General features: G+C 43.6%; 1 protein-coding gene across 5 annotated transcripts in view; it reads right to left on the bottom strand.

The window, feature by feature from the left end:
• LOC110489839 (uncharacterized protein C8orf34 homolog) overlaps positions 1 to 23678 on the bottom strand; it is a 169770-nt gene that overhangs the window by 5028 nt on the left and 141064 nt on the right. For 3 of the 5 annotated variants that reach the window (XM_036944102.1, XM_036944104.1, XM_036944103.1), the window contains exons 11-13: positions 14612 to 14762; positions 4916 to 5505; positions 1295 to 1391 (exon numbers count right to left, since the gene is read on the bottom strand). In XM_036944102.1, the coding sequence (XP_036799997.1) occupies positions 1295 to 1391; positions 4916 to 5505; positions 14612 to 14762 (838 nt within the window). Of the gene's footprint in view, positions 1 to 6; positions 70 to 1294; positions 1392 to 4915; positions 5506 to 14611; positions 14763 to 23678 lie in introns of all 5 variants that reach the window. The other 2 variants (XR_005036066.1, XR_005036067.1) reach the window with 1 other exon arrangement.

The following is a 23678-nucleotide window of genomic DNA, read 5'->3' as shown; positions in this document are numbered from 1 at the left end:
ACTTACACTGTAGTTGTATAATCCACCCACACTGAAGAAGTTGGCTATGTGTGGATATGCACTCTCCTTCTGTGTGTTTTTTCAATGACAGAGACCGGTATGCAATGAAGGGGAGACAGAGAGAAGGGAGATACTGAGTTGGGCCGGTAGGTGCCGGGATTCGTGCCCACACAGTCAGGGGAATCGTATATGTGCTGAGGGCGGTGGTCTTAACTACAAGGCCAACGTCAGGCACGTGTACTGTGCGTGTGCGTTCATTGACGCATTTCTACAATACCAGGATCTGAAGCCATCTCTGAGGATGTGGCGATACGCAACTCTCACCATAAAAGTTAAGAGCACACACATTTGATGGTTTGATAGGACTATTGAGACCATATTATAGTATTATTTATTACATATGAATAATTATGACATATTACTACATTCAACATATTTATTTATCTTAACATCAAGAGGGGACTTCTGATCTAACTATGTCATGTTCAAAGATGGAGTCTGTGTCCCAAATGGCACCCTATTCCCTATATAGTACACAACTTTGCCCAGAGCCCTATGGCCCCTGTAGGGAATAGGGTTCCATTTGGGATACACTCCTAGTGATGTCATGTTCAAAGGACAGAGAGAGAGCGAGAGCTACGTCGTACCCAAGCCAGACTTATATAACGATTTATGGATTCATGAGATGCAACGGAGAGTCCTTCATGTCCATCGGCTAGCTCTTAACGTGAACAAATCTCTTAAGTGACGGCTGGAGATGTAATCTTAGACGATATTAACAATCCACCCAGAAATCACATATTCAGCTTTTAAAACTTCAGAAGATGTCTGCCTCCTGTGTAGCAAGGGGCATTTCATGACTAAACTCTCATTTTCTTGTACTGAATTTGACAGCGTACATTAAGGTATAAATCCCCTTTATTAGGCCGACGGAAAGCCATACTTTGTACATTAATCACAGAAAATTGAAGTAATGACATAAATAAATTTAACTAAGGAAATTACAGTGTGCGGCTGATGGCAGTAAGAGAGCGATCAGACAACTTGTGGGGCAGTAGAATACCACTGACTTCATGAAAGAGTTTGACACTGTGAAACACTGAGGAAAAAGGACTTCCCTTGTGAGTCAGTATGTGAGAGAAAAGACAATAAGAAAGGTGGGGAGAGAAATAAACAGCAATGCGGATAAAGATTAAGACAGAGGTAGAAAGAGAGAGACAGGGCCAGAAAGAGATAAAGAGCAGAGAAATAGAGAGAAGGGATGAAAAGTGCAAGGTAAGGCACGCTTACTCACACTTGTCCTGCTCAGGTGGTTCCAGAAGGTCACTCTCTGTGTCACTGGGAATGTGCCATGGCTGTCTGATGGCCTGCAGCTGCTGGTAGAACTCATCCTATGGGAGAGGAGATGGGATGGGAGGAGAGGAGATGGGAGGAGACATTACAGGGTTGACTCATGTTGTAGGTAAACAACAGGTGTCTAATTGAGTATTAACAAAACTACCTACAAATCATTTTGAGAGGTTGTTTTTAAGTTTAACAAAGTGTGATGAGATCCATATAGTGATGAGCTCTGGCCGTAATAGCCTAACAACAATGTATACTATACATACAACTTGTTTGGAATTAGAGAGATAAATAATTGAATCGTCAAGATGAAAAGCTGCATACATAGCTATACATTTACAAACGTAGGCAAACAACATGAACTGGGCCAAGGTTTAGAGTGAACCATAAAAAAACATGTTCTTCTGGAAAATATATATCTGATACAGCTGTTAGAAGTCTGTAAGCAACTTTAAGGCTTGCACACATCGCACAGAATGTGGCTCTAGAGTTCGTCTGCCGATCGTTCAGCACGCTGTGTTTTATGGACCACCCATTGTAGAGGTCTGACTGACGACATTTAAGTCGATTCTACATGGAGAACCGGTGCGCACTCGTCCTCTCAGTCCTCTCAGCTGGTAAACTATTGGTGTGTCTGAGCCTTTAGATTCTGTCATTTTTAAACCACTCATTTATTTTATTTTATTTTTTGTATTTCTAAACGTCTTGACGGTGGAAAACAGAGAAAGTCTATCTATCGCTCTCTCGCTCTCTCGTTCCATCTCCTCGCTCTCTTTCTCTCTTGTTCCATCTCCATCTGTCGCTCTTGCTCTCTCATTCCATCTCCTTTCTCTCTCTCACTCTCTCTAAAAGGAAAATTACAGAGAAATTGTTAGTGAACTAGAAACCAAAGAGTTCCCCATTTAGTCCTACAGCTTTTAAAACCAAGTACACCTTGGAGTATAGTCCTTGGGGCCAAACTTTAATAAATAAATTGCCCGTGTTCCCTTCTAATGGCTTTTATGTGTTCTAGTTTTGTTCCCTTCTAATAGCTTTTATGTGTTCTAGTTTTGTTCCCGTCTAAAGGGTTTTATGTGTTCTAGTTTTGTTCCCGTCTAAAGGGTTTTATGTGTTCTAGTTTTGTTCCCTTCTAAAGGGTTTTATGTGTTCTAGTTTTGTTCCCGTCTAAAGGGTTTTATGTGTTCTAGTTTTGTTCCCGTCTAAAGGGTTTTATGTGTTCTAGTTTTGTTCCCGTCTAAAGGGTTTTATGTGTTCTAGTTTTGTTCCCGTCTAAAGGGTTTTATGTGTTCTAGTTTTGTTCCCTTCTAAAGGGTTTTATGTGTTCTAGTTTTGTTCCCGTCTAAAGGGTTTTATGTGTTCTAGTTTTGTTCCCGTCTAAAGGGTTTTATGTGTTCTAGTTTTGTTCCCGTCTAAAGGGTTTTATGTGTTCTAGTTTGTTCCCGTCTAAAGGGTTTTATGTGTTCTAGTTTTGTTCCCGTCTAAAGGGTTTTATGTGTTCTAGTTTTGTTCCCGTCTAAAGGGTTTTATGTGTTCTGGTTTTGTTCCCGTCTAAAGGGTTTTATGTGTTCTAGTTTGTTCTCGTCTAAAGGGTTTTATGTGTTCTAGTTTTGTTCCCGTCTAAAGGGTTTTATGTGTTCTAGTTTTTTAGTGTTAAAAGGTGATGGATGTTTCCCAGCCAGTCAGTAAGCTGGTCAGCCAGCCAGCCAGTCAGTGAGTCAGTCAGTCATTTAGCCAGTCAGTAAGCTGGTCAGCCAGCCAGCCAGTCAGTGAGTCAGTCAGTCATTTAGCCAGTCAGTAAGCTGGTCAGCCAGCCAGCCAGTCAGTGAGTCAGTCAGTCAGTAAGCTGGTCAGCCAGCCAGCCAGTCAGTGAGTCAGTCAGTCATTTAGCCAGTCAGTAAGCTGGTCAGCCAGCCAGTGAGTCAGTCAGTCATTTAGCCAGTCAGTAAGCTGGTCAGCCAGCCAGCCAGCCAGTCAGTGAGTCAGTCAGTCATTTAGCCAGTCAGTAAGCCAGCCTGTCAGTTAGTCTCGATGGTGGAGAAAGAGAGGACGCCTCCAAGCGTCTCTTGTAGAGCCCTGGTCAAAAGTAGTGCACTATTAAAGGGAGTAGGGTGCCATTTGGGACGTAAAGGCAGTGTTTCAAGAAGAGTTACAACAGGAAGAGGAAGAATCAGGTTTGTACATCCATTCTTTCCTGTCCTCTCTCTTGCTCTCCCTTGTTTTCTGTACATCCAGTTTTATAAACAGGCCCAGGATTCTTGCTCTCTTTCTGCCTCTGTTTGTTTGTCTCTCATCCCCCTCTGTCTCTCTCACTCTCTTTCTCTCTCTCTCTCGACCCTCTCCACTTCTATCTCTCCATCACTAGCTGTCTACCAGGCGATGCACATTCACTCACACAAAATACACACACACCTCATACTCACAGAAACACACACACTCACAGCCAACACTGCTGTCACATGTTATAGAGACATTGAACCACTGGACACTTCCCATTTCACTCTGTGTATTTAAATACTGTATCGCCGACATAGCTTATTCTAATATTTCTACTACTGCACGGTGTATTCTTACACTGTTTATACACACCACATACTTATTTACATACTGGATTCTTGACATAGCTCATTCCAATATATCTACTGTTGTACATATAATTCTTAGTATATCTGGTGTAAATTCTCCAGCTATACTGCACATACGTATAGATTGTATTTTGATTACTATTTGGGCTGTTAATTGGATTCCTCATTCTTGATTTCTTGTTTCTTTTGTACTCTTTCTACATTTTAATTATTTGTGTACTTTGACATTTTACTGCAATAAACATTGATTTGATTTGATAGCTCTCTCTGTTGTTCTTCTCTCTCTCTCTCTCTCTCTCTGTTCTTCTCTCTCTCTCTCTTTCAGTGGACACTAGTCATCCCGCAAGTCCAGGTGGCTCCAATCATTTGTGAATCAGAATCAGGTCACTCCGCTCCGCTCGCTGGTGTTTTTGATAATCTCAGTAGGCGTCAACCTCAAGCAACTGTCCAAAAAATACACAGGAATCACCAAATTCCTGCCCGCGATTAATAAAGTCCTCAGAAAGGGGGTCTCATATTTAACAATGTGGCTCTGAAGTAGACCATGAAAAGGAACTTGAGACAAAAAAATCCCATTGAAATATTCCCCTTTAAAGCCAGACACATTTTTTCCACAGTGAGTAGACATCCTACTGTATGGACCTCCCATCACTATGCCAAACCCCCCATGATGTCTCTGCGTGTGTGTGTGCATTCTATGTGCCCTCACGTGCTCTCATGTTCTAATGCCAACCTATTACAACCCATTACATTACCCAAGGAATTACAATAAATGAAGGGTACATTTCACTTCCATGACCCAAGGTTTATGATAATTAGACCTGGGTTTTTCTGTTCTTTTATACACTGGTTCATCCTATACTGACCTACTGTAGCATGACAAACGAAGGTCAGTTTTGACTTATCCCTCTTATAGTTTAGGTTATGATTTTGAAAGGCTGATCCTAGATCTGTGCTTTAAGGAAACTTCCCCTGGTGTGAGTGGGTACCTCTGACAGATAGGCCCTGAGGCTGGAGGCCTTGCCCAGACTATCTGTCGTACTCAGCCCAGGAGGGGTGAGCAGGGGCCTGGGTCGGGTCGGCTGACTGGTGGGGGTCACCGGTCTGCTCCTCGACCTCCTGAACGTCACCTCCTTATGACCCCCATGACCTCCAACCCCTGGGGTCACGGCCGTCATGGCCGACCTGGAGGTCAGCAGGCTGTTGGGGGTCATGGGCCTGCTGCTGGGGGTTCTAGGAGTTGTAGTTCTGCTGCCGGGGTTGCTGGGAGAATGAGTTCTGTGACCAGTCGTCATGGTGAGGGAGGTTGGTTTCCGGGTGAGCAGAGGGCTAAGTTTGGGGCTGACCAGGGGGTAGCCTATGGAGCTGGGCTTGGCTGAGCGGGCGCTGAGGACGGGGGACTGGGGTCTGGAGGGGGGTCTGGAGGTCTGGCCTGGTAAGGGTAGAGTGTTGGGGAGGGTTCCCCCCGGGAGGGAGGTGTGGAACAGAGGGGTGAGGAGCAGACTACTGTGGGGGCTGTTGGGGCTCCGCTGGGCTAGTTTCCCCTGCTCCGCCAGTTTGGCCAGGTCCTTCTCCACCTCTGGAGGGACACAGAGACAAAGACAGACATGTTTGATAATTAAATGTATTCATGATAAATAACATACTGTATAAAAGTAAGGCCAAGGGACATAGTCAAAAAATATCTGGGCCTTATTATATAAAACAGAGAAAGGGCAAAGGTGGGTCATGTTCAGATATGCACGCTTATCTTTCAAATCTTTCAAAAAAAGCACCTCAACGCTCTGATTTTCATTGATGTGTGTTTCTGGACTAAAGACACAGGATGGACTCATTTACATTACAAAACATCCCAGAAGATATCACAGGCTTCATAACAGGAGAGTGGGAATGCTGCCTTTCCTTTTCATGATGTTTGTCTTAAAACCCCTTTCACTGGTCATTGAAAACAATATTTACTGACTCTGTAAATTGTGGTGAATCCTGCTTCAGTAAAAATTCCGGATTGACATTAAAAACGAATGTCACATAACATGAAGATTGTGTCCCAAATGGCACCATATTTCCTATGTAGGGCTCTGGTCAAAAGCAGTGCACTACATAGGGAGCAGAGTGCAATTTGGGACAGGTACCCTATTTCCTATGTCCTATGCAATGCACCCTATTTCCTACGTAGTGCACCACTGTTGACCAGGGCTCATAGGGCTCTGGTGAAAAGCAATGCACTACATAGGGAGCAGGGTGCAATTTGGGACACACAGAAGTGTTATTCCAAAATTCTGAAATATATTTGTTTGCTTTATTGGTAGTTACAAAAACAGTTTTGTTTGTCAGAGGATGGGATAGGACTGCCAATGAGAACATCTGGGGGTAGCCTGCTCTCTGCTCCTCATCTCCCTGTTTTTGTCCTTTTTAAGGCTCTGACGCTGTTGGGTTTTCAGCGATCCAAGCTGGGACTTATCATGCGAGGGGGATATTTTCAGGAATGACTCACCACGAAGAGTTCGTACCAAACGGCACCCCATTCCCTATAGTGCACAACTTTTACCAGAGCTCTATGGGCACTGGTCAAAAGTAGTGCACTATGTAGGACACATTATGCCATTCGGGATGGAGCCTAACTCCTTAAGCATTCTCAGAGAAGCGTGTATTTGTGACATTTAATAAATGACACGTAGTGGAAGCATTACATGTACTTCATAGACTTCAACCATTTATGAGCAAATAGAGACTTCTCCAAAACAAACAGCATTTCATTTGTCCACGCTTCAAAAATGCGAAACACATGTTCACTCATCACAAATTACTAGCTACAGTCGATCCACATATTGCAAAATACTCCAAAACTACTATGATACTGTAGGTCAACTAATGTTATACAAGAGCACTGAGCAGCGTTGGAGAGATGATTTAATCTGGTTTGAAAGTTTAAGAAGTGTGTGTCTGTCAGTTTGTTTGAAAACTCAACTAAATTGTTTGTATTGTATAGTCCATCCGGCACCCTGTGTATTTCATTCCATGACGTGGATAACCATATAGCTGGATCTGTAGTTAATTAGTTGTAATTGTAACAGTCTCTTGAAACCAGAGAGAGATACTACACCATGGCAGTATGTTCACTTACTGAATGTGTGTGTACATCATACTGACATTGTGTTCTTTGCTGTTTTAAATTAAACTCAGATACGGTGTGTGTGTGTGTGTGTGTGTGTGTGTTTGCACCATACACTAACATTGAGTCCTGTGTTGTTTTAGCCCATATGCTGTTATAGACTGTGTTTGTAGACCTGCTGACCTCTGATCCAATAGAGCTATATAATATAGGAGAACATGGTTGTATCCCAAATGGCACCCTATTCCCTATGTAGCCTGTACTTTTGACCAGGGCGCATAGGGCATTTTTAGGGAATAATATACCTAGGTGTAGAAATGAGAATATATGAGCAACTGAGATTATGGGAAGCTTTATGGCTTAAAACCACACATTTTCGGTGGATTGGCAATCCAAAGTATCCTCCTTTTTAAATGAAGCCAACTCATTGCGGCTCTGCCACATAATTGGAAGGGGCAAAGAATTCGTCTATTAGCCACCCATTAAAAACCTGAAATGGCAAAAAATGATTAGTGTACATCGAAAAATGTATCAGTTTGACTTAAAGTCAAATGGTTTGACAGCAACGCCGCATAAAATTCAAGTCAGTTGGGACAGGCTCTTTGACGTCCCAATACCTTGGCATCTGGTCTATGAACTGGTTTATACAAATCAACTGTCAATCCGTTCGTTTTAATTTAGATATTATATAAAATACAAAGACAATGCTTAATAGATGGAGCATTGAACAGTCAGCCTTACACAGGCTCTGCCATGAGAATTGACCACAAGTTCTCAATGGGATTAAGGTCTGGGGAGTTTCCTGGCCATGGACCCAAAATATCGATGTTTTGTTCCCCGAGCCACTTAGTTTTTTCTCTTATGGCAAGGTGCTCCATCATGCTGGAAAAGGCATGGTTCATCACCAAACTGTTCCTGGATGGTTGGGAGAAGTTGCTATCAGAGGATGTGTTGGTACCATTCTTTATTCATGGCTGTGTTCTTAGGCAAAATTGTGAGTGAGCCCACTCCCTTGGCTGAGAAGGCCACAGGATGCTTTACTGTTGGCATGACACAGGACTGATGGTAGCGCTCACCGTGTCTTCTCCAGACACGCTTTTTTCCAGATGCCCCAAACAATCGGAAAGGGGATTAATCAGAGAAAATTACTTTACCCCAGTCCTCAGCAGTCCAATCCCTGTACCTTTTGCAGAATATCAGTCTGTCCCTGATGTTTTTCCTGGAGAGAAGTGGCTTCTTTGCTGCCCTTTTTGACACCAGGCCATCCTCCAAAAGTTTTTGCCTCACTGTGCGTGCAGATGCACTCACACCTGCCTGCTGCCATTCCTGAGCAAGCTCTGTACTGGTGGTGCCCCGATCCCGCAGCTGAATCAACTTTAGGAGAAGTCCTGACACTTGCTGGACTTTCCCCGAAGCCTTCTTCACAACAATTGAACCGCTCTCCTTAAAGTTCTTGATGATCCTATAAATGGTTGATTTAGGTGCAATCTTACTGGCAGCAATATCCTTGCCTGTGAAGCCCTTTTTTGTGCAACGCAATGATGACGGCACGTGTTTCCTTGCAGGTAACCATGATTGACAGAGGAAGAACAATGATTCCAAGCACCACCCTCCATTTGAAGCTTCCAGTCTGTTATTCAAACTCAATCAGCATGACACAGTGATCTCCAGCCTTGTCCTTGTCAACACTCACACCTGTGTTAACGAGAGAATCACTGACATGATGTCAGCTGGTCCTTTTGTGGCAGGGCTGAAATGCAGTGGACATGTTTTTTTGTGATTCAGTTCATTTGCATGGCAAAGAGGGACTTGGCAATTAATTACAATTCCTTTGATCACTCTTCATAACATTCTGGAGTATATGCAAATTGCCATCATACAAACTGAGGCAGCAGACTTTGTGAAAATGTTTTTTTAGTCATTCTCAAAACTTTTGGCCATTACTGTACAGTAGATATTCCATTAAAAAAATCTACCGTGTCCAGCTACAATAGTCATTTACAACATTAACAATGTCTACACTGTATTTCTGATCTATTTTATGTATTTTAATAGACAAAACAAATGTGCATTCTTTTCAAAAACAAGGACATTTCTAAGTGACCCCACACTTTTGAATGTTAGTGTACATTTGAAGGAAAACAGTGTATTTTACAATAGTTATCTTTTGTTTGTTTTTAATCCCATCCTTAAACTACCCTCAACCCCTCCTATCTACAGTATCTCTAAAGACCATCCAGTTCTGAACATATATGCATTTTACAGACACTGTGTATTTTACATGAGTTATCGTGTTGTTTTTAGTCCCGCCCTTTAGCTCCACTCAACCCCTCCCATCTATCTACGAACACCATTCGGTTTTGATTTCTATTTGCTATATATTTTTCAACTGTGCTGTGATGTTTCACACATGTTCTGAACCTTTCTATTCTCATAGTTTCTACGGATTGTAAATTAAAGATAAATATTTTGATAAAAGTATTATATCATTGATCGATTGACTAAGAAGTGCTATTTGCAGAGTCAGCTCCAAGTAACTGCTGCAATTCTTCAGCCATACCTGAACATGTGACTAAAAACAAGCTACATATGGACAGTATCAAAACAAATGATCTAATGATTCTGTTTCTTTGCAGCAAAATCTGCATTCTTGTCACGCCCTGACCTTAGTTATCTTTGTTTTCTTTGTTATTTTGGTTAGGTCAGGGTGTGATGAGGGTGGTATGTGTGTTTTTGTCTTGTCTAGGGGTTTTGTATATCTATGGGATTTTGGTATGTCTAGGTAAATTTAGGTCTATGGTGGCCTGAATTGGTTCCCAATCAGAGGCAGCTGTTTATCGTTGTCTCTGATTGGGGATCCTATTTAGGTTGCCATTTTCAATTTAGGTTTGGTGGGTTATTGTCTATGTGCTGTTTCCTGTCAGCACGCGTGTCTTTTCACGGCACGTTTGTTTAGTGTTCTTCGTGCAAATAAATGTATTCTTATCACACTGCGCCTTGGTCTCCTCATTATGACGAACGTGACAATTCTATTGGTTGCAAGAATTTTGTATAATAATTTAAGTAGATTTATTTTTTATTTTTTTACCTGGTGTCGAGAGATTTACAGAGTTAGCAAAACGTCACACCAGAGTAAGCCTACACAAAACACAGCCCTTATTTTAAGTGTTTCTAAAATCCCCTATGGGAAAAATGAATTGTGGAAAAACAATTTGAACCATTTCCCTCTTTGACTGCTAGTTTTTAATGGGTATTATGACTCATACTGTGGTACTCTATAGTGTGTAAGCCAGTGACAAAAAAAAAGAAATTTAATCAATTTTAAATTCAGGCTGTAACACAACAAAATATGGAAAAAATCAAGGGTGGGAAAAATTTCTGAAGGCCCATGTACATGGGTTCTTCATGCATTGCCATACTTTCTGAAGGCACATGTACATGGGTTCTTCATGCGTTGCCATACTTTCTGAAGGCACATGTATATGGGTTCTTCATGCGTTGCCATACTTTCTGAAGGCACATGTATATGGGTTCTTCATGCGTTGCCATACTTTCTGAAGGCACATGTACATGGGTTCTTCATGCGTTGCCATACTTTCTGAAGGCACATGTACATGGGTTCTTCATGCGTTGCCATACTTTCTGAAGGCACATGTACATGGGTTCTTCATGCGTTGCCATACTTTCTGAAGGCACATGTACATGGGTTCTTCATGCGTTGCCATACTATTCCATCACAGTGTCAGATCTGGGTTAGTCACTTGAGAAAACAGGATACATCTACTGAAACACCAAATGTAGACCTTTAGGAAGCGACTTGAATATCCAACTGTACACAAGTGATAAATGAATACACAACTACTACTAATCTTGAGAAACTGTACATGAAGCTGCTTTCATAATGCCATATTTCGGTCGGTGCTTATAAGCAGTGAAAAAAATGCAGCAGGTATGAGGGCGTGAAATGTCATACTCTCCCACACAGCACCCATTCTACCATGACCGAGATCGTTGGTGTTTGATTCAACTAAACAGGATATGTTGATAAATAATCAGTTCCCATAAAGCCAATATGATCATCAACTGATGTTATGATAAACAAAAGCATTCTTTCAGTCGGTTTGGAAAATCGTTGTTCCTGACCGTAAGTGATTTGGGTGTTGATGCAGTCATGCTGTTACTGTAAGTGTGACGAAGATAGTTCCCCTTCCACTCCTCCTCCTGTCCTCTCCAATTAAAACATGGCTCTCACATCCCGTTTATTAAACATCGAAGACTGCGTCCCAAATGGCACACTGTTCCCTGTTTCACCAGCGTCCTTGTCAAAAGTAGTGCACTACAAAGGGAAAAGGGTGCCATTTGGGACACAATCTAAAAATCAGGAATGTATTTATCTGTATCCAACTTGATTAACTCACTGTAGTTCAAGTACTGTGTTCACAGTCTGAGCTGATGCCTGGCCTCCAGACTAAAATAAGTGATGACAATTGTTTAAAAGACAATCAAGGTTGGAGGCATCAGGACTCAAATGCACTTAGCACAAGGCGGGTGGGAGGGAGGAGGCAGATATAATCTATTCTAAACTCTTTGATCAGAAAGAGAAGACATTTAGTGATAGAGTACAGGACCACCGCATTACAACACCCTTACAACTCTTAGATCACATGCAATGCTTTATTGACTCCGGCTTCCAACCTCTCCAAAATGGAAACTTTAAAGACAGGCACACTGGCGGGCACACACACACACGTTAACGATTCAGTCATATCTTTTCGTTTGGATAAAATCTGCATGTTGTCGGCCAGAATGAGATGTACTCCCTGAATAACATTAAACAACATGATTACAGATAAATGATGTCGAACGGATAGGAGAATTATCATGAACTGAATTGCATTACCCTAAAACTGATCCCAGATCTGTGTGTCCTCAAGACTACTCCATTGCTGCCTTTGTTTGGCATAACAAGGAGCGACAAGGAGTTGGCATGATAAGACATACAGACTGGCAGTCAGACTAAGCCTAGACTGGTTCCAGGTCGGTAAACAGCATGTTTTATTAGCCATCTGCTCTGACTATTCACATTCCATATCATAGGACTAAAGCTAGTATTACGCACAGACTTCAATCATCAAAGAGATTAGGGTTGCAAAATTCTGGTGACTTTCCCAAAGTTCAGAAAAAAAGTTTTCCAGAACTCCTCGTTGGAGGATTCCCGTAATCAGGAGAATTAAGCAATGAGGTAATTCACCAACTGGAATTCTCCAAGCGGTATTTATGAAAAACCTGGGGATCTTGGAAAAGTTACCGGAATTTTGCAACCCTAGCGAAGTTCTACTTGAGACAAGTCTAATAATCAAATGGGATCTTTTGGTGGGAAAAAAGTAACCTATTACTTATATCCACAGGGATTACAAAAGAAAGTAGATAAACCTAATTGTATTTCAAAAACGGACTAGTAGAAGGGGGATGCACCATTACCACATAATTTGGGGTGAGAGAGGAGATAAAAGGAGAGGCGGTGGGTTGAAACATGGAACAGATTAGCAGCTAATAGAGGCATGAAAGACGGGGAATTAAGTTGTTCAACGTCTCCCTTCAATGGGGAGCCCTCTGATTCAATACAGCCTAACTTAAGTAAAACAACTAGAAATCAATGCCACCTGATGGCTTGAGGGTGTTTCATAAAGAACGAGTGCAAAGTGTGCCATGTTGTCAACACAACGACTTTAAGGACTTCTCTAGTGCCCCATACTGCCAGGCAGTGTACAAATCTCTATACACTCAGGGGAAAATCCTAACTTACACTTACATTTTCACTTCGTCAGAAGTTTGGAATATTAGCCCCTGAGGTAAATTGCTAAGATGCAGCATTTAGTTCAGTGGAGTAGGTAGAGAAGTTGCCCCTAACTGCTTATACAGGGTCAGATCTTTTTTATATCCATTTAAGGGTTTAGGAGAGTATTGGGAATTGAGTAATCAGATCTTAGATCTGTGGATAAGAGAAACCTCTACCTCAGTGCAATCAGTAGGAGTGTGTGGGAGACAATAGTCTATCGCCGTGGAGATTAATTATTGAGACACTCAACAGTGATATTTTACTAGCTGCTCAAAGTGAATGTGTTGCCAACACAGGGCCTCCTCTTGTGTCCCAAAGTCAGCCAGCGTATTATTCTCCTGACGGGACTGTGAGGGAGAGAGATACAACAGGCTAACAATGAGCCGATACGTTATTGCATTATGAGATACACAGCAGTGGCATTTTCAAAAGCTCAAAGTGTGCATGTTGCCAACATAGGGCCTCCCCACTGTGTCTCCAAAGTGCCAGACAGGGTTCTGTTTTGCTAGTGAAAACCCTGTGTGAGGGAGACAGACCCATACATACAACAGGCAACCAATGAGCAGATGAGCTGAGGTCTGAGAAGACGCAGAAGATATTTACCAGCTGTGAGTGCCTCTGCGTGACATTAATAGTTACACTAAGTGTGGTCAAAATGCTTGACATAACCCTAGAATGGTGACACATATGTGGTGTACATGCAGCAGAGGCTGCATCCCAAACTGCACTTTATTCCCTATATAGTGCACTACTTTGACCAGGGCCTGTAGTGCACTACAGTAATAAGGGAATATAGACTCTTATAAACCCGTTTGGGACACAGAAGAGATAACCACAGCTTAAAGGGGGAATGTGCAGGAACAAACAATTGGGTGACACATGTCTTAGGTTGACTGTGGATGGCGACTTCACTCTTTGGTCTACTTTCATCTGGTTAATAAATTAATACTCTACGTCGCAGCCACCCGTAACGACCGTGACGAACGTCTCAGAGAGTCACCCAGACAGACGTCACGTCAACCATCGTTCAAAGAGAGGAGAGAGATCAAGCCTGATGGAAAGGCACAGTGACTGCTCCCATATTTTGGTCATGGTTCTAAGAACTTAAAATGTGTCAGGTCACAGCATGCGAAGTGTGTGCATGAGTGTGTGTGTGGTTTTATAAATTAAAATATGTCAGTTCATAGCAGTGTGTGTGTGTGTGTGTAAGCTATCAATTTCACAGAAGGTTTTAACGACTTACCAGAGCTGTATTTATTAAATTAATAAAAGATGCCGAGGGGTAAAAATAAATATATTTTTTTCCAGACACTTTTAATTGGCAGATCAGTTTTTAATTAGCCAATCAAATTGCACAAGCCCCAAATATGTGCTTTGGCAGGAGCTAGGTTAATTCTGTCTCTCTCTCTCCCCATGTTCTCTTTCTGTCATATATGCAATGTTTAATGGAGCTCTGTCTGTCTGTCTGTCTGTCTGTCTGTCTGTCTGTCTGTCTGTCTGTCTGTCTGTCTGTCTGTCTGTCTGTCTGTCTGTCTGTCTGTCTGTCTGTCTGTCTGTCTGTCTGTCTGTCTGTCTGTCTGTCTGTCTGTGTGTCTGTGTGTCTGTGTGTCTGTGAGTGATTGTTTGATCTGGGTTACCCACAATGTTTGTCACTGTAAAAAAATAACACTCCCGTCACACAAAGAACCCCCCCCCCCCTCCACACACACCATACACACCCAGATAGATGCCTACCAGCGAGGTGTTTGCCCATGTTTTCTAGTTCTTTAGAGAAGAGGGAGTCACTTAGCAGCAGTCCCCCCGTCTGTCCCAGCAGCTCCCTGGACGAGCTCCCTCCTCCTACTCCTTTAACCACCTTCACATCAGCCTCCCAGACTGCCTGACGCTGACACAGAGAAGAAAGAGAGAGTGGGAGAAAAAATAGAGAAAGTCACATTAGAAGAAAGAAAGACCCCCTCAATTACAACATCATTGAATAATCAAGCTTTTGCTCAAAAGCTCAAAATGGGGGCAGGCCCCAGCCATATCTGTTGTAACAAGAGGCAATTATTATATTTTATGGGCATTAGAAAAACTTTGGGTAACCACAGAGTGTAGATGAAAGTGGGTGGGTTGGAGGCGCGGGGTTTAGGCTAGCCTCGGATGGTAGAACATCGACTGGTAGACTACTAGACTGTCAGTAGTGGTCGTTTGAGGGGATTTTTATAAATAACAATCAATAAATTCTGAAATGGAGTGCAAGGTTGTCTCACAAGTGCACCCTATTCCATTTTGAGTGCACTACCCATAGGGCTTTGGTCAAAAGCAGTGCACTATGTAGGAAATAGAGTGCCATTTGGGATGCAGAATACGGCTCCTGCTAGCCAGGCTGTCTGAGAGCGCTGATCCATCTACAGTATAGGCAGTTAACAAACAATACATCTAACAAACCAAACTGTTTGGAAATAGTTTCATAAGCATATGGATACCATTTTTTTACAATATCAAAACTAGAAAAGTGTTTAAAAACTTGAACAACTATGAACAGACATTCAGGGATCATGAATAAGCAAAGTAGACTACGGTTGCAACTGGCTGCTGGGGTAGCTGGGTTGCCATGTATTACTGCCATGCCGCCATACCTATTCCTGGCATGAGACATAATTTAGTAAGACCGGGGTTGCCAGATTCTATAATTGGAGTACACATAATCCCCCCCCTCCCCTCTTTTATCCCAGTGATCACAGACAGGTCAGATGAGCTGTTAATCCAGTGGACCTTTGTGTGTCCAATGATAAGACGGCCATAGGGCTCTAGTTAAAAGTAGACGCATTAAATGGGTAATATGGTGCTATTTGGGACGTAGTTGTACTGAACCCTAACATGAGTTATAGTGACATCACTGCCAACTGTGACATCACTGGACACTCTTAGCGTCCACTGACAGGCTGGTTTCACATGATGGACTGTCCAGGCAGGGTAGTGTATGGATGGGTCCCAAATGGCACCATATTTCCTAATACTGCACTATTTTCAACCAGGGCACATAAGGCTCTGGTCAAAAGTAGTCCACTATATAGGGAAAAGGATGCCATTTGGGACGCACAACGTCTAAAGGCACAGATCTGATGAGAGACATACAGCTTCTCTCCACTACGTTTATAGACCAACCCAGAGGGATAGCTAACCTTACACATGGGTTGTATCCCAAAAGGCACCCTATTCCCTATATAGTGCACTCCTTTTGACGAGTGGTCTATAGGGCTCCGGTAAAGAGTAGTGCACTACATAGGGAATAGGGTGCTATTTGGGACACATCCCTAGCCTAACACTGGTACTCATTGTAGGCCCCCTGATCTGAATGTGGATTGAGTGAGTGGTCTTAAAACATGTCCGCATAGAAAAGGAATGACGAAAAACAACAGGGTCTGTTGCCGGGCGCTGCCCAAGGATAAATGGCAAAACGTGATTTTGGGGGAGACTGGAGCTTTCCCCTAAATGGTACCCTATTCTCTAAAGCCCTTTGTGCACTTATTTTGATCAGAGCCCTATGGGCCCTGGTCATACGTAGTCCACTCTATAGGGAATAGGGTGCTATTTGGGAAAAAGCCCTGAAGTTGGTCTTTCTGCCTATTAGCGACATGAAGAGCTCTGTGGCGGTAAGACCACAACCCATCAGTAATTATAACCCTCTAACCAGTCTGCCAGCAGGGTGAAACATTACATGACATGTTCCTCCCTCCCTCCCTCACTCCCTCCAGCATGACATCATCTAGTCATGCTTTTCTGGGTATTCTCTCTGTGACATCTTTCGTGACATCTCCACACACAAACAGGTTCTGGGTAGAAGGCATCTCCCATAAAATACCACAATTTAAACAGAACTCGTTGTGGTCTGTTCTGGGAGATCCTGCCATCATCTTTTATTTTTTGACTACATGACTTTACCCAGATGAGATGCCCATTCCATAGAACAAAGCATTTTAGTATCGCAGTCACATCTACATTCTCGCTCTGGGTTGCAGTTCTTCATAGACACCAGACCTAGGATCAGTTATACACACACATAGACATACAGAACAGTATATTCAGTGTTTGTGGCCCTTATGAGACTCCAAATGAACCAGGTGAAACATATGTCTGGAGATGTAATGAGCCAGCTAAACAATGCAGAGTGTTGTAGTCCACAGACCGACTGCTTAACTACTGACTGACTGGCTCACTGGCTGGCATGCTGGCTGACTTGCTGTCTAACTGACTTGTTGGCTGGTTGGCTGGCTGACTTGTCCTAAACATGTTCTTTATCTCCCATATAGCATGTTGCCTATTGAGACCCTCTAGACCTGACTGTAACAATTGAAACTGGACATTCACAGATGTAACCTAAATGACACCCTATTCCCCAGCTACATAATACTCTTGTCTAGTGTGCTACTTTTGGTCAGAAGCAAAGGTCAAATAAAGTTGAAGTCGGATGTTTACATACACCTTAGCCAAATATATTTAAACTCAGTTTTTCCACAATCAGAGGCAGCTGTCTATCGTTACTTAGGTAGCTTTTTCCCACTGGGTTTTTGTGGGTAGTTGTTTTCTGTGTTTGTGTCTGCAGCAGACAGAACTGTTTCGGTTGTTCCCTTTGTTATTGTTGTATTAGTGTTCAGTGTCAATAAAATAACATGAACACGTACCACGCTGCGCTTTGGTCCTCACCTTCTTCCACCAACAGCCATTACACTCCCCTTCATCTACACTAAATGAAGTGGATTTAACAAGTGACATCAATTAGGGATCATAGCATTCACCTGGTCAGTCTATGTCATGGAAGGAGCAGGTGTTCTTAATGTTTTGTACAGTCAGTATGTATAATATATAGGGAGTCGTGTCTGTTTAGTCCCCCTGATGAAAACAACATCCATTTACTCACCAAGTTATGCTTTGATTCTTGGCATACTTTGTCTGTTTACATTGTGATGTTATCTAGGGAGGTTAATTAATAGAAGGTTGTGTGTATATTGGAATCCTGTGTATCTTGCTTGGCTTTAGGACTCTACAGTACCATGTGGAAGGGCCCCTGTAGTCTTTAGGACTCTACAGTAACATGTGGAAGGGCCCCTGTAGTCTTTAGGACTCTACAGTACCATGTGGAAGGGCCCCTGTAGTCTTTAGGACTCTACAGTACCATGTGGAAGGGCCCCTGTAGTCTTTAGGACTGCACAGTACCATGTGGAAGGGCCCCTGTAGTCTTTAGGACTCTACAGTACCATGTGGAAGGGCCCCTGTAGTCTTTAGGACTCTACAGTACCATGTGGAAGGGCCCCTGTAGACTTTAGGACTCTACAGTACCATGTGGAAGGGCCCCTGTAGTCTTTAGGATTCTACAGTACCATGTGGAAGGGCCCCTGTAGTCTTTAGGACTCTACAGTACCATGTGGAAGGGCCCCTGTAGTCTTTAGGACTCTACAGTACCATGTGGAAGGGCCCCTGTAGTCTTTAGGACTCTACAGCACCATGTGGAAGGGCCCCTGTAGACTTTAGGACTCTACAGCACCATGTGGAAGGGCCCCTGTAGTCTTTAGTCACTTCATGATATACGGTTGTGATTACCGTCATGATTACCTCTACTCCTAAGTGTACGTGTGTATTTGTGTGCCAGGTTGGATTCCCACATGGGCCAGTGAATATACTTTTGGTCCAAAACAACCAAATGGTCTTGCAAATATTGCAGCGCATTGATCAAATTGGAAAGCTGTTACACTGGCTTTGATATCGCCTGGATGGAATTTCTTATTTTATCTATCTGGCTGTACTGTGTGAACTTTGTCTGCCTATCGTGATGTGGACACAGCCCCTGCATCCCAAATGGTAACCTATTCCCTATATAGTGAACTTCCTACAGGATTCTCGTCAAAAGTAGTGCACTATATAGGGAATAGGAAACCATTTGGAATGCAGGGAGCATCTGCTTTTGGTGAAATAGATCACAGCTTTCCACTGCAGATGGTTGCACTTGGACCTAGTGTCAGAAAATCAGAAAAACCTGCCTTTTGGAATATTCTTCACTTCCAGACATTTAACAAATGGTCAAAGTAGTGCACGATAGAGGGAGTAGAACTCTGGTCATAAGTAGTTGACTATAGAGGGAGTAGGGGGCTCTGGACATAAGTAGGTGACTATAGAGGGAGTAGGGCTCTGGTCATAAGTAGGTGACTATAGAGGGAGTAGGGCTCTGGACATAAGTAGTTGACTATAGAGGGAGTAGGGCTCTGGACATAAGTAGGTAACTATAGAGAGAGTAGGGCTCTGGACATAAGTAGGTAACTATAGAGAGAGTAGGGCTCTGGACATAAGTAGGTGACTATAGAGGGAGTAGGGCTCTGGACATAAGTAGGTGACTATAGAGGGAGTAGGGCTCTGGTCATAAGTAGTTGACTATAGAGGGAGTAGGGCTCTGGACATAAGTAGGTAACTATAGAGAGAGTAGGGCTCTGGACATAAGTAGGTGACTATAGAGGGAGTAGGGCTCTGGACATAAGTAGGTGACTATAGAGGGAGTAGGGCTCTGGTCATAAGTAGTTGACTATAGAGGGAGTAGGGCTCTGGACATAAGTAGTTGACTATAGAGGGAGTAGGGCTCTGGACATAAGTAGGTGACTATAGAGGGAGTAGGGCTCTGGACATAAGTAGTTGACTATAGAGGGAGTAGGGCTCTGGTCATAAGTAGGTGACTATAGAGAGAGTAGGGCTCTGGACATAAGTAGGTAACTATAGAGGGAGTAGGGCTCTGGACATAAGTAGGTAACTATAGAGGGAGTAGGGCTCAGGACATAAGTAGGTGACTATAGAGGGAGTAGGGCTCTGGTCATAAGTAGGTGACTATAGAGGGAGTAGGGCTCTGGACATAAGTAGTTGACTATAGAGGGAGTAGGGCTCTGGACATAAGTAGGTGACTATAGAGGGAGTAGGGCTCTGGACATAAGTAGTTGACTATAGAGGGAGTAGGGCTCTGGTCATAAGTAGGTGACTATAGAGAGAGTAGGGCTCTGGACATAAGTAGGTAACTATAGAGGGAGTAGGGCTCTGGACATAAGTAGGTAACTATAGAGGGAGTAGGGCTCTGGACATAAGTAGGTGACTATAGAGGGAGTAGGGCTCTGGTCATAAGTAGGTGACTATAGAGGGAGTAGGGCTCTGGACATAAGTAGGTGACTATAGAGGGAGTAGGGCTCTGGACATAAGTAGGTGACTATAGAGGGAGTTGTGCTCTGGACATAAGTAGGTGACTATAGAGGGAGTAGGGCTCTGGACATAAGTAGGTGACTATAGAGGGAGTAGGGCTCTGGACATAAGTAGTTGACTATAGAGGGAATAGGGCTCCAGTCCCGAGAGAGAAACTGAGTCACTCCTGTCTGAAACAGTCATTGCATTGCATTGTATTGATAATGATGTATGTTTAGATGATGACCCAAATGAGTCAAACTGTTTTGTTTCATTTGTTTGTTGGACGCATCGATGCAAATCATTTTATTTCATCCAGATGAACAACAAATCAAAAGAACAAGGTTTGTTGTGTTCATCTCTGAGATAAAGTACTTTTATAATTTGGTAATGAGTTATGATGAGGTCATTCATGTCAACGGCTAGAAAACCAACGTTGTATAATTCCACTCCCAGCCAACACTGCAGAAACCCAAAGCCGAGCCCAAGGTGAACAAAGAAAATGGAAGAAAATCCTTTGGTGGTGATGCTTCTGTCCAACTAACAAACATGGATCTGATTCCTACCTAAATTAGATCCATGTTGAGAGAGAGAGGATGGGAGTCCAGATTGAAATACACTGCTGTCTGAATACAGTCCTGCTGTGCACCGGGGCCGACACACACGTGTGTGTGTGTGTGTGTGTGTGTGTGTGTGTGTGTGTGTGTGTGTGTGTGTGTGTGTGTGTGTGTGTGTGTGTGTGTGTGTGTGTGTGTGTGTGTGTGTGTGTGTGTGTGTGTGTGTGTGTGTGTGTGTGTGTGTGTGTGTGTGTGTGTGTGTGTGTGTGTGTGTGTGTGTGTGTGTGTGTGTGTGTGTGTGTGTGTGTGTGTGTGTGTGTGTGTGTGTGTGTGTGTGTGTGTGTGTGTGTGTGTGTGTGTGTGTGTGTGTGTGTGTGTGTGTGTGTGTGTGTGTGTGTGTGTGTGTGTGTGTGTGTGTGTGTGTGTGTGTGTGTGTGTGTGTGTGTGTGTGTGTGTGTGTGTGTGTGTGTGTGTGTGTGTGTGTGTGTGTGTGTGTGTGTGTGTGTGTGTGTGTGTGTGTGTGTGTGTGTGTGTGTTGTGTGTGTGTGTGTGTGTGTGTGTGTGTGTGTGTGTGTGTGTGTGTGTGTGTGTGTGTGTGTGTGTGTGTGTGTGTGTGTGTGTGTGTGTGTGTGTGTGTGTGTGTGTGTGTGTGTGTGTGTGTGTGTGTGTGTGTGTGTGTGTGTGTGTGTGTGTGTGTGTGTGTGTGTGTGTGTGTGTGTGTGTGTGTGTGTGTGTGTGTGTGTGTGTGTGTGTGTGTGTGTGTGTGTGTGTGTGTGTGTGTGTGTGTGTGTGTGTGTGTGTGTGTGTGTGTGTGTGTGTGTGTGTGTGTGTGTGTGTGTGTGTGTGTGTGTGTGTGTGTGTGTGTGTGTGTGTGTGTGTGTGTGTGTGTGTGTGTGTGTGTGTGTGTGTGTGTGTGTGTGTGTGTGTGTGTGTGTGTGTGTGTGTGTGTGTGTGTGTGTGTGTGTGTGTGTGTGTGTGTGTGTGTGTGTGTGTGTGTGTGTGTGCGTGCTCAGCAGTAATATCCACCAGCACCACTAACAGGGAGTTTTTGGGTCCCAGTCGGCCCCGGTGCACAGCAGGACTGTCAGGCCTGTGTGCATGCAGTCATCAGCCTCAATCACCTTGGTGGTGGTGAAGAAGAAGAGCTAGAGAGACAGACAGACAGACAGTATGCTGTCGTTTAAACTCTGCCCTTTTGAGGGCAGGAAAAGGCCAGAAAAAGACTCCTGTCTGGGTTTTACTCTGGTCTACCATGAATGATAAAGTTCTGATCTATTCATAACTGGTAAGAAAGGTTGTCTATTTTGGGAAATATTGCTTCTAAGCCACGTTCATCACCTTTGACACTTGATACCCCATGGACCCTGGTAAAAAATGGTGCAATGTTTGGACTTCTGGTCTGCCCACATGACTCTTGGGCCACATGTTGCCCATCGCAGCGCGTTGTAGTCTGGTCTAGTGAGGGACTGCTAGTGGGCAACCCAAGTGGAACAGGAAGCAGCTAGGAACACACACACCACTAGCAAGACCACCACCGCTACCTCATCCCCTTTAAGACCACAGGTTGACCTCTTCAAACCACTTAATAGAAGGCATGCCTGTTGTTTTCAGAAAATGAGGATGGAGGGAGAGATGAACGTGATAGGGAGGGATGGAGTGAGGGAAAGGACAGGAGGGAGGAAGAGATGAACGAGAGAGGGAGGAAGAGATGGAGTGGGGGAAGGGACAGGCGGGAGGGAGGGAGGGAGGGAGGGATTCATGAGGGAGGGAGGAAGAGATGGAGTGGGGGAAAGGGACAGGCGGGAGGGAGGGAGAGATGAATGAGGGAGGGAGGGAGAGATGAATGAGGGAGGGAGGAAGAGATGGAGTGGGGGAAAGGACAGGCGGGAGGGAGGGAGAGATGAATGAGGGAGGGAGGGAGAGATGAATGAGGGAGGGAGGGAGAGATGAACGAGAGAGGGAGGAAGAGATGGAGTGGGGGAAAGGACAGGCGGGAGGGAGGGAGAGATGAATGAGGGAGGGCGGGAAAGATGAATGAGGGAGGGAGGGAGGGAGGAAGGGAGGGAGGGAGGGAGGGAGGGAGGGAGGGAGGGAGGGAGGGAGGGAGGGAGGGAGGGAGGGAGGGAGGGAGGGAGGGAGGGATGAGAGTATGAGGGAGTGATGGAGGGGGAGCAAAAGGGGGGAGAGGGAAAGAGGAAGAGAAAGTAATCCAATATGATTTAGTCTTATTTCTTCCTTTGTCTGCATGTGTCCCTTGTGTTTTCTGACAGCTCGCTGAAAACAACTGGTTGATTTATGGGCCTAACCCTGCATGTGAGAGACAGCTCGACTACACATCTGGTTTGTTTCCTCATTGTTTGGTGTAAAAATGTTATCTTTTAAAAGGATATTTATAATAACGTTGTTTACCTGGTACGATATGATATTTGTTAGAAGGCTTTTTTTGGGTAACTAATAACGATCAACAGTAACATACAGTACGTTTAGCCAAACTATTGTTTTCAGCATGTTTGGCATGACAAGGAACCATATAGGAGTTAGCTGCAACACACACAGACCTGGGACCAGGCTAATAATGTAGATTACAGTGAGAATTATACAGTGCCTTCAGAAAGTATTCACACCCCATGAATTTTTCCACATTTTGTTGTGTTACAGCCTGAATTTAAAATGGATTAATTTGAGATTTTTTTGTTACTGGCCTACACAATACCCGATAATGTCAAAGTGGGATAATGTTTTCTAAATTGTTACAAATGAATACAAAATTAAAAGCTGAAGTGTCTTGAGTATTCAGCCATTTTGTTATGGCAAGCCTAAATCAAATCAAATGTATTTATATAGCCCTTCTTACATGATATATCAAAGTGCTGTACAGAAACCCAGCCTAAAACCCCAAACGGCAAGCAATGCAGGTGTAGAGGACGTACAAAATAAGTTCAGGAGTAAAAATGTGCTTAACAAGTCACATAATAAGTTACATGGACTCACTCTGTGTGCATTAATAGTGTTTTAACATATTTGAACGACTACCTCATCTCTGTACCGCA

This window comes from Oncorhynchus mykiss, chromosome 15 (assembly GCF_013265735.2).
Source record: "Oncorhynchus mykiss isolate Arlee chromosome 15, USDA_OmykA_1.1, whole genome shotgun sequence".
In the NCBI taxonomy this organism is placed as follows: domain Eukaryota; kingdom Metazoa; phylum Chordata; class Actinopteri; order Salmoniformes; family Salmonidae; genus Oncorhynchus; species Oncorhynchus mykiss.
This window is presented reverse-complemented; position numbering and strand designations above follow the sequence as displayed.